The following is an 11,541-nucleotide window of genomic DNA, read 5'->3' on the forward strand; positions in this document are numbered from 1 at the left end:
ATTAGATTTATTGTTAGTAGGTGTATAAACTAGTCCACCCTGCTTTAAATTGTGAGGTTATGACTTTTTTAAAGAATACACAAACAATTTGTTGTTACTATCTATTTGATTACACTATATATCCATATGTATATGCTTAACACATTTTTGTCCTTATACCTACTAGGGTTATTCAAAAATATGTAGTCTTTTTTAAAATGTAATTGCATTTTTTAAATCAGTCCAAAATTTTTAGCCTCCAACCCCCAAGAAAAATACTTGCGACGGCTCTATTTATATAAATATACGTATAATAATTAATATATTAAATTCAAAAACACATAAATGTATACCTAAAAGTCCTAAATATACGTTGAAATCTTTGATTCTTAAATCTGATATAAATCAATACTTATTACTTTCAATTTTATATTAAAATATTTTTTGTCCACTCATAATAAGTTTAATTATTCTCATTTTGAATTTAACTATTCCATTTTGAACTGGACTGTTTCCATTTTAAATTTATAAGCTTAGGGGAATCAATAATTTCTTATATGACTTTAGTGTACTTAACTTTTATTCGATTTAACATAAATAAGTGAGTAAAAAATATAACACACAACTAAATTTAAAGTCAGCTTCATTAAATGGAATTATATTCTTAAATAAAGATATATTTACTTATCCAAAATATTATAGAAGTGATATTTAAAAAATATATATATGATTATAGGGTATAACTGACCTGTGTATTAAATATACATCTATCTATGTACATAAATGTTATATTTTACTATCAAAGAAGATGTAAATTTCTATATAATTATCACAGTATCAATAGAAAAGGAATAATTTGTTCACAAAATATAAAGGCAAATAAGAAGTAATGACAAGCACAATGTGTGTATCCTTACAAGATATATATACCAAAAAAACAACAACAAAATAAACATTAAAGTAATATTTGAAGGAGAACATTAATAGGAATATTTAATTTTGAAGCCATCTTGAAATCCAAATTTTATTTGATGTTACATTCCACTCGATCATAGATGATAATGTAACATTCACCACCAAATAATCTAAGCAGTTTTAACACATAAATACATAGAGGTAATGATGTTTAACTCTAAACAAATAAATATATTTGGACTGTTTCCAATAATAATGGACTTAAAATTGAAAAATAGTTAACTCCGCCTCTCGTACTTTCTTATTTATTAGATTATACGAGAAATTGGGCGGAACATGAAATGAATCTCCTTTTTTAGCATAGAATTGCTTCTTGCAGGAATGTAAAACCACTGAGATTTCCCCTTCTATGACAACAAAGATCACACTATTTTTGTTCGTGTTACTCATTCCCTTCATTGAATTTCCTTTAATCCTTAAAAAAGAAAGAAGATGATTTTGCAGACTAAGAGCTCTTGTATACTGAACTGCATCCCTACTCAAAATATCCTTTCCTAAATTTGCCCATTTATGATCATCATAGGGTGCATACCGCTCTTTAAAAGGCGGTTCAATACTTGCATTTGAAGAGTCGTAAGATGTGGTTGATAAACATTCATGTATGGTTGAATAATCTAGAGTCTTCGGCGTAAATGGTCTCAATGAGGAAATACTTGCCTCCTGATTTGGTTCGAACTTTTCCATATCAGCGCCATTGCAAGTACCTTCCAAATTTATCTGGAGATTTTTGATATGTGAATCTGGGCGCGGTGGACTAACGTAGCAATCCATTGGTTGACATTTATCATTCTTTTTTATTTTTTCAACATCGATAAATGATGATTTTTTTCTAGAAGAGTTTTCAAAGGAATGATACGAGTTATTCCTGTGGGCAGGTGTGTCTACTCTTCCTCTTTTAGGAAAATGATTTTGAGAATCCTCATGAGCTGATAATGATTTATTTCTTCTTCTCTTTTTTAGGGGATAGACTTTTAGATTTTTTATTCGTAATACTTTTTTGAGATTGATTTGAGCTATTTTTTAATTCTATTGAAGATTTTGAAGGCAAATCATCCGCATCACAAGTAGATTCTTGAGTTAAATTATCCGAACTTTGGTATTTAGTACCATTAGATGAGCTGTTAAAGATATGATACTCCTTGGAGTTGATAGAGGTAATTTGCGTATTTTTAGGAGATAATCTTGTATCGTTTAAAGACTTCTTATTGTCATCTTCCTCATGCATTTTTGCATTTTTAGAATAACTACGAGAAGACGTCCTCTTCATCGTTTTTTTAATTGAATTTGTAATAGGTGATGATTGATCTTGAACATGACTAACTCTACTTTTCCTTCTTGAAGATAAATTATTCATATCACCCCAATATTTTCCACACAGACCTGTATCTTTGACACCAGTAACAACAACTGCATATTCAGCATCCCCATCCTTGATGATAGGAGGTATATATCCTGGTTTAAATTTATCGGGATCAAATTTTGGAAGGGGCAAATTATGATTCGGTAGTGTTTTTTTGGGTTTGGTTTTCGATTTTGAACTGGAAACAGGAGTATAGATTTCTTTTGTTTCATTTTTTTCGGGAGAAAGAATCAATAATTCATCCTCCGCCTCTTTATCGTCGTTTGGATCCTGTGGAACTATTTTGTCAGAGTGACTTTCTTGCCTAATCGAATGATCCTCAGTACTTGAGGATCTACAAACTTGATCCTTTTCATTATGATCTTCAACAGAGATTTCCTTTTCTACATAAGGACTTTGGTCATGCGTACTTTTGGAAAGAGTGGAGGTAGTCTTCTGATCCTCAACACACGTATTCTCCTTTAAAATGGTAGAGGAGTCGTCACCCAGAGTTATGGTTTCCCCGCTATTGTTGCATTTATCTTTGAAAGGGTCATGTTCCTTGTTTATATTTGCATCTGGATTATGGAGGGGTTGTGATTCCTTAAGCGCGCCTCCGGATTCGTAGTCCTCCTCCCTATCTGAGAAATCAAACTCTGGCTCTCTGGCCAAGACAGCCATATGCTCTGTAAATCCAGAGACAACAGAGTCGTCATCATCGGAATCAGGTCCTTTCAATATTTCTTCGTCTGAGTCCAGCATTGGACGCCTTTTGGGTAAGTTCAAGGATTTCTCATGAAGGAAGCGGCAGTTTTCGCCCATTCGACAGAACCCACTGGATTCAAAGAACTTGCAGGGTCTGTTGGCGTTGGCCTTGGGAACGCTATTCCCGCTATTGGGAAGAGACGAATGCTTAAACTCGCAATTACTCCGGTTACAACGACCTCTGATGTGGAATTGGCAAATCCTCTCCATTCGCAACTCCAACTCAGACTCGTGCCAATCAACTTACTTCTCTCCAGCCTCGTTTATTGTCTATTTCTTATTCAAAGGAAGATTCGCTCAACCAACAAGACTCTTATAACAACTTCTTGCAACTAGAAACAAAGAGTCAAATCATGATTTCAGCATCACTTGAAATCCATTATTCTTATCCAAACTTCATGGCTTGGATTTTCAAAATCACCTTAGTAAGTGTAGTAATATTTTATTATATTCAATATTGTAATAAGTACCTCTTTTTTGAAAAAACAACAACGAATTGCTAATGCATTTTCTTTCATCTAGCTAGAGCCAAGAGCTAACCCAGCTATCTAGCCGAATAAATTCAGCCACGTCGATCGACCTGTATTGTATCTCGCAACCTTTCTTCCTTAAACAATAAAAAAGGAAAAAAAGACACTGAAACGCTATTCAAAACATTCAAATATTCTCATTATTCACGATTCCGTAAAATGTCGTATTCTAGCGATTCAGTTCACTGAAAGGAATCACAATTCCCAGCACTATTCTGAACTCGATATATTTCCATTTTTAGGCAGAAAATTGACAATCATCTCTAGACCCTTATAATTTATTCATCATTCATAGCAATGAGAAATATAATAGCTTATATTATAGAAAAATATTCAATGTATAATTTAAAAAATATGCAACTCCAAGGATTTTGTTCTATTTTGTATATTTTAATTGATCGCATTTTTAATGGGGTGGGGGTGCATTAGCAAAAAGCCAACATTATTATCATATTTTTTCCGATTTCAATGTCAATTTCTTGACATCATGCCCCCTAAAAGGAAGATCGAGGCAATTGAAGGAAGATACTTCTAACTTGATCATCCATATCAAGAGATATTTGGATTCCGAATTCTGCGAGGGACAACAGGAGGAAAACTACCAACCTAATAAGGGAGTAGAGTGAACTCCTTTCCTGGGAATGAGATACCAGGATCAAAACAATAATTCAATCCATTCACAATGAGTAGATAATTTTAATATTTCAAAATGGGATCACTTAAAAATACAAAAACCTAAACATAACATAAAAGGAGATCTATGCAGCTGTAAAATTGACTTTTATTTGCTATTAGTGAAATCATGAAATTTGTTCCCAAAAAAAATGTATCTCTTTTTTTGGATATGAAAATAGTAATTAGGTTTGCTAAAAAAATAAGATACTTTATGAAATATTCAACTCAATTTTAAATGATTAGAATCCAGTTTTTAAATCAAATATTGAGTCTTTAAAATATTTTAGAACTTCACATCTCTGAAGGAAGAACTATATATTTGGTTCGTTTATGACATGGTTGGAGATTTAACCCCGGTTTCACTTCCAAAAGTGTGAAAAAAATATTTAGGTAAGAAAATAAGAATTGAAAATTGTTAATAAGTCTTTTCTAAGGTAAAAATGTCTGTAGATTATGATTTTTTAAGTTTTAATCCAATATTTTTTGTATTTTAGGCAAAAAAATTGAATTTGTAACAAATTTTACCAAAAATGACTGTATTGAAATTTGAAATCCCAACATTGTAGACCTATAGCTAATCTACTATATACATTTAAAATACCATTATTGAAGTTAAAAGGACAGATAATGCTCAGGACTTTTAAAATAAAACTGTTTTTCCAGTTTTTTCTTTCATAACTTTTGTGCATTGCAAATATAATAGACATGTCTCAAGTGACATATGGTAATCAAAAATGCACACTTTTCGATAAATACCTGACTTTAGGTAGCCATATCTACTAATAAAAAAGGCCTACAACCTTGATTTACCTATTATTTTATTGGTAATTTAATAAACTTTAAATTGACACCTAATTTATACTACAGGAACATTAAAAAAAGTATATTACTTTTACTCTCTAATTTTATTGACGTTTGAAAAAAAAAATAACCCCCCCCCCCCACCATTAAAATGTATGGTACATAAAAATGTAAGGAACTATATACTTGAAAATTTAATCGTTTTTACCTGAAATAGTATACTTTAGGCTGATGCGTATAATTTTCTCTTAGGTGTAATATTTCCGATTTACGCACTTAAAATTATATGCAAAATTTCGTATTACAAAAATACTTAATGAGCGATATTCGTGAAAAGTTAATCGATTATGCCAGGATATGCTTCCTATTGAAAATGATACCCAATTTGAGTCAAAGTACTAAATGTTTCTGATTTTTTTAATTTACGAAGCAACAGAAACTCGATTTTTGAGCAAAATATCCATTTTTGGAAATGTGTGATATTAGGCAATCATATGACCAGCAGCCACATGATATTGACTAAATCAAGTTCTAATTTGTCACAGAATAACTACAGGTTTTCAAAGCCACAGGTGTTTAACTAATTGGTTCATTTTTTGAACTTGAAAATGTTTAAGATATATTATTATTTCTGCCAAATTAGACATTACTTTACAAAAATGAATATATCTAAATTTTTTTTTGCATATTTTGTATTTCTGACTCAAGATTTGAATTTTGCATAAATTTTTATTTAGAAATTTGTATTTCTTATAAGAATTGGAAACTTGATATTTCCCCAATTTTGGCAGTGAAACCGGGGTCGAATCTCAAACCATGTCCTATATTGATATTTCAGCAAAGTAGTTGAGACTAAACTACAACAAATGCATTAAAGTGGCGTTCAACATTTTAGTTGCTGGAGTTTGTTTAGGACCAATTGAATATATATCGCAACATGAAATTATTTTATGTCAAAAGCTTTACTATGAATCAACCTTACAAATAAAAGATTCATTTCTAACACATTATTAGAACCAAATGAATCAGAACTAATTTATTAGTTCCGTTTATCACATTCTCGCAACATTTATATGTTTGGATAGTTAAAAAAATCGTTCCAAATTAGGACTATTCCTCAAATAAAAATTTATTAACAGCTGTATAGTTTCATTTCACTAAGTTTTTATAAGAGAGTATATCTCAAGCTACCAATTCGGCATATTCATGTACATATAACTTGTAACCCAAATTTATTTTTTATACTTCAACAATTGAATACTAAAAAATTTAATTGAACAAGGCACTGAACGGAACTCCAAAAAAGTGGGACACTTACAATTAAAAGCCTCTGCTTTTTCGAACAAGAAGTAAGAATGGTTCTAATATTATCAATTGTCATAATAGATTGATAACTCCCATACGGTATTGGAACCAAACTGAATCATCCTAAATTAACAACAAATGACTCATGTTTGTCTATTAAATTATAATAAACATCGGATGCCTGCCAAAGGATTAAGATTTTACCCTCTTGGTGTATGAACTCAAAAATGAAGTAACTTTTAAATGTCTAAGAATATGCTTATACCAACTTGCTTTATCCTTAATTTCAAATGAATAAGAGTCACATTACATTATATATCGACTTGCATTTATAGTCGGAAGATAATTGAAGTGAATACACTTACAATATTTTTGTTTTTCTTTTTTCCTTAAATTACCATCCCTTGTGTTACCCAAAGGTACATTTTAAATAATAAGAAATAATTAGTTAATTAATAGGACATATAATGCTATTATGAAAAAAAAACAAATAAAAACCACACAATAATAATTATTTTTTTTAAATCAGGTGTTCAATTACGTTTATTCAATACATATATAATTATCTATGAAATGAATAACGTTAATCTTTTTTTTTTAAAAGAAAACCAAAGTGTATCTTATACTTTCATAACTAAATGTAATGATGACAATAAAAACTACACTATAATTATTTTGATTGATGCGTTGGTGATTTAACAGACTCACTAGATACACTCGCAGAGTTCGGGGGGATGACACCCTCATTTGCAAATTGAAAAATACATAATTCTGCCTCCCTTGCCTTGTTATTCATTAAATTATAATTGTTCTTAGGAGGGATATAAAAAGAATCGCCTTTCTTACAATCAAAATTAGATGTACTTCCTTGAAGTGCAACCGTGATTTCACCCTCTATGACAACAAAAACCATATTATTCTTATCTGTACAACTCATACCCTTTACTGAATTCCCCTTAATTCTTAAGAAAGAGAGTAGATGAAAGGGAAGTCTTAGAGCTCTTGTGTATTGAACAGCATCGAAAGAGTTATTAATGAGATCTTTGCCAATACTAACCCATCTATTATCATCGTAAGGGGCAAAGCGTTCTTTTTGCATTGACATGTTTGACAATGCACTGGGAGACGAAAAATATTCACTAGAAACAGAGGGTGTCTCAGATGCACTTTCACTATGTGAGTTTGTGGTGGTTGGTGAGTTTGTTTCATACTCCCCTGTAGGCTTCGAAGGCGATTCTTTTCTTGTACGTTTTAACGATGATTGGGAGGGAATTTTTTTCACTCCAGAACCGTTGACTGTTGTTTTAACATTTGTAGGACTTTTGATTGTTACTGGAGTCTGAGAACTACTTGCTATAGGCGATTTCGTTTTAGTCTTTTCATTGGCACTTTTCATTAACTGAGAATTCTCAGAAGAGTTTCTCTTTGTGGCAACAGGTGTCTTCGGTTCACTTGTTTCCTTAGAGGAAGAAGAAACTTTTTTAGCCCTTTTGCCTTTTGGAGGGAAAACTTCAGGGGTCTCTTGAACTAGAAACGGATTATTAATTCTACTTTTCCGTCTAGAAGGTAAATTATTCAAATCACCCCAATAAGTTCCACATAAACCCGTATCTTTAACCCCAGTAACTACGACTGCGTATTCTTCATCACCTTTTTTAACGATAGAAGGTATATAACCTGGTTTAAACTTATCGGGATCAAACTTTGGAAGCTCCAAAGTTTCAGAGACATGTTTCTTTGGCTTGTCTATAATGTGTGGCTTACAAATTGGAGACTTTTCTTCCACTTTTTTTTCTTCTTCTTTCTTCTCAGGCGAATAAATTGGTTTCTCTTCAATAGTCTGCTTATGAACTACATTAACTGAATCTGTCTTTGCTGTAGTTTCAGTAACTGTTTTATTTAATTTAGGCCTTCCACGCCCCCTTTTTACAAGTTTAGAAGTTGATTCATCCACAGGACCTTTTTGCAACTGGATGCACTTGAGACAATTTTTTTTCTTAAATCCTTTTCTAAGTTGACATATATCACATTTGATCGGTTGGAGTGCCTTCAAGTTTGCTGAGTTCTTTAGAATTTTATTATTAGTTTTTGTCGGAGTAAGTTTTTTTATTCTGATCTTGGTTCTTCCTGAAATAGAACTGTCACTTCTATCATCAGAGTTACTTTCTTCAATCGAAGAAATCCAATCAGATGATTCGTCCATATTTTCGTCTTCTTCGTCATCATCACCATCGATGTCACCTTCTTTACTAACTTTCTTATTAACAATGCCACTTTCTGCACCTTTTTTACCTACGGGTTTAGCTATACTGTTTTTGGATTTTGAAGTTTCATCACTTTTAGAACGACCGACTCCTTTTTTGTCTAAACGAGAATTTGAAAATGAACTTTTCCTTAAAATTAATGGTGGAACTTCTTTTTCTGCTTCTTCCATTGTAATATCGGTAGAAGCCGACCCTATGGATGTTATACATTCCTCCCCAGACATCAAATTTTCCCATTCAGCCCCAGATTTATTGGGTGACCTTTCGTCAACAATTCCAATATTCGCTGTTTCATTCACTTTAATGAAGCTCTCAATTGTTTCAACCGTTTCTATTTCAGACTGCTTATCGAGTTTAGAGCTATCCATCGTTGTGATAGATTCATGAATTTTACTTGATAAGGAACTATCCACTTTTTTTAGAGTAACTTCTTTCGTGGGGATTTTTTTATTCAATTCAGGGACAATTTTTTTAATCTTGGATTCCTTGGCAATTCCTGATCTATTATCAAAAATTTGTGGAACACTTTTCTTGGCTACCATGAGAGGTGCACGCTTTAAAAGTTCGTTATCTGCCTTTATTAAAGATTCCATGGAAGTATTAGACTTATCAGATGCATTCAAACTCTTAATATTTGAAGGACTATTTTCATTCATAGAAGATTTTCGAGCTGTTGGAAGATTTTTTGGTTCAAAATTCTTAAGCCGATCGTCGAGAGACGGAGAATGTACAATTGATTTTTTCGATTCTTTTTCCTTATTATTTACTGAGGTGTTTTTCCTTGATTCCATAGTTTCTTCTTTTTCTTCGTCCTGATGAATAACTTTTTGAGTCTTGCAGCTTTTTGCTTCATCTTGTTTATCAGATAATCCCCGTTTAGTCTTTTTTGCAACAATGGAAGTATATTCAGTGAATCCAGAGACTATAGAGTCATCATCAGAGTCAGCACCACGGGGAATATCATCATCCGAATCAACAATTGGAGTACTTTTGGATGCATTATACTTTTTATTGGAAGCAGCATCGTGAAAAAATCGGCAATTATCACCAAAGCGGCAACTTCCATTTGCTTCAAAAAATCTGCAAGGTGTTTTCCGATAAATAGAGGCATTTGCTGCGTCCTCTACCGGCTTCACGTGTTTAAACTCACAATTATTTCGGTTACAACGGCCTCTGAGATAAAACTGGCAGACTCTATCCATTCTAATTTGATTAAGTCGTCGCCTAGCTCATTTGATTATAACGTTTCTTTCTTCGATGTATATATGTATCCAAGAACAAACAAAATACTCAAACTGAAATTATATAAATGATATAATCAATTAAGCGAAATCATCGAAAAGGCAACTCACCTCAAATGCGTTTATGAACATATATCTAGATGTGCCTTATTCATAAGAACTTTTGATTTAAAGAATCCTGGGAGAGTGTAATAGAACATTAATGTGGTGTGTATGGATTTTAAGACTATGAGCTACATTTCTCCCAGATCCTGATAGATTGTACGACTGTAAATAAATAAAAAATGCATAAATTAATTATTGAAGTATATTCCTAATAAAAATCTAACAAAATAGCATAGAACAGGAGGTAACAAACAAGAATAACAACGTACAACTTTTTTCATGAGCTGAGTACAGCTAGCTTACAAAAAAAAAAAAGAAGAAGAAAAAAAGAAGAGATTTGATATCATGTCTGGATTGAATGAATGTATTGTGCAATTAATATCATAGATTCAGCTTGATTTTCTTATTTGATGACCAAAAAGTGTCCCTTGTTCTTTTAAAAAGAAGCGCCAAATTTAGCGATTGAGACAAAGATGATAAAATAGAGAAGAAAAGAACGCATACATAATTATTGGAATGACATCTCTTACAAGACTGTTTAAGTGATTATTGATGTAAAGGGCGAAAAGAGGCCAAATACAAGAGCCGCTTCCTTCAGATGGAAGTATGCATTAAGTATATGCAGATATTTAAACTGCCAGGAATAACAGGGCACACAAGTGTATGGATAATTGAAGATCCTTAAAATTCAGCTCTATTGACGGGAATGCTCACTCGGATGAAGGAAGAACCGGCCATAACGTCATGCGCATCTTCAGAGTTGAGTTGTTGATAGGAATGGAATTTTGAGAGATGAATACATTAATTAATATATAAGCAACTTACCGACAATCAATGAATCCTTGCCTCCAAATGGCCTTGGATCTATGGAAGCAAGTTACTTGAGTATTCAACGCTCCTTCAAAAGTTTGTTGTGGGCTCCAGAACAACCCAAAAGATTTTTTCTCTTTTCTTTTTAAGAAGCTTTAATCTCTTCTTTTCTATCTGAGCTTTTCACGCAGCTGCTGGAGCATTATTCTTTTCTTCTTCTCTTTTTTACTCTTTTCTTCTTCCTTTCAGCTTCCTTCATTCCAGTTGCAGCTCTCCCCATCAGCACCTTCCTTCAGCGCATAGCTTGTTTTTTTACCCATATTCTCCCGCGCAGCAGATCATTTAAAATAATTTTATTCACATAATTCAGTGATTTTTTTGCCTACTTTCTCTAGCTTAAGCTCCTTTCTCTCTTCAGCTTCTCTTTTTTTTCCAAAATTACAATCATAGTTAGAGAAAGAAATATATATTATAGTTTCGAGAGAAGTGACAAGGATTTTTACTCGGTCGCTTGGCTTAGTTAACGAGACAGATAATACATTTTCTGATTTTGAGAAGTTTAATGTAACTGATGTGTTTGGTCTACTCGTAGATGTTATGACCTATGTTTAAATCGTAGGGTGCAAATCAGCCTATAAAACTGATGGCTGTTTCGATAGAAACCTGTTCCTTAAGCATACCAAAGTTAACAGCTAAATGCAATGGAACAGTCTTTTGCATACTTGTCACTTCAATAAAATAATTCTTTCTCT

General features: G+C 32.4%; 2 protein-coding genes across 4 annotated transcripts; both read right to left on the bottom strand.

Moving 5' to 3' along the window:
• Nucleotides 1-541: 541 nt before the first annotated feature.
• Nucleotides 542-3,668, bottom strand: LOC121117784 (uncharacterized). 2 transcript variants are annotated; one of them, XM_071888656.1, is made up of 2 exons: nucleotides 3,529-3,668; nucleotides 542-3,390 (listed from the first exon to the last, which is right to left on the bottom strand). In XM_071888656.1, exon 2 carries the CDS (start codon nucleotides 3,266-3,268, stop codon nucleotides 1,892-1,894), a length of 1,377 nt encoding a protein of 458 aa, XP_071744757.1. In that variant the 5' UTR covers nucleotides 3,269-3,390; nucleotides 3,529-3,668; the 3' UTR covers nucleotides 542-1,891. The 2 variants fall into 2 exon arrangements, with proteins under 2 accessions (XP_071744757.1, XP_040568211.2); XM_040712277.2 differs by having other exon boundaries at nucleotides 3,480-3,578.
• A 3,215-nt stretch (nucleotides 3,669-6,883) lies between these two features.
• LOC121118430 (uncharacterized) lies at nucleotides 6,884-11,386 on the bottom strand. Of its 2 annotated transcripts, XM_040713016.2 has the most exons (4): nucleotides 10,805-10,993; nucleotides 10,510-10,731; nucleotides 9,986-10,141; nucleotides 6,884-9,928 (listed from the first exon to the last, which is right to left on the bottom strand). In XM_040713016.2, the coding sequence occupies exon 4, from the start codon at nucleotides 9,833-9,835 to the stop codon at nucleotides 7,040-7,042; it is 2,796 nt and encodes a 931-aa protein (XP_040568950.1). In that variant the 5' UTR covers nucleotides 9,836-9,928; nucleotides 9,986-10,141; nucleotides 10,510-10,731; nucleotides 10,805-10,993; the 3' UTR covers nucleotides 6,884-7,039. The 2 variants fall into 2 exon arrangements, with proteins under 2 accessions (XP_040568950.1, XP_040568949.1); XM_040713015.2 differs by lacking the exon at nucleotides 10,510-10,731 and having other exon boundaries at nucleotides 10,805-11,386.
• Between the last annotated feature and the right edge of the window lie 155 nt (nucleotides 11,387-11,541).

Source organism: Lepeophtheirus salmonis, chromosome 5 (genome assembly GCF_016086655.4).
Source record: "Lepeophtheirus salmonis chromosome 5, UVic_Lsal_1.4, whole genome shotgun sequence".
NCBI lineage: Eukaryota > Metazoa > Arthropoda > Copepoda > Siphonostomatoida > Caligidae > Lepeophtheirus > Lepeophtheirus salmonis.

What these genes read in the sequence shown, in the direction of transcription:
- LOC121117784 (XM_071888656.1), bottom strand. Translation starts at nt 3,268, where the DNA reads ATGGAGAGGATTTGCCAATTCCACATCAGAGGTCGTTGTAACCGGAGT.
- LOC121118430 (XM_040713015.2), bottom strand. Translation starts at nt 9,835, where the DNA reads ATGGATAGAGTCTGCCAGTTTTATCTCAGAGGCCGTTGTAACCGAAAT.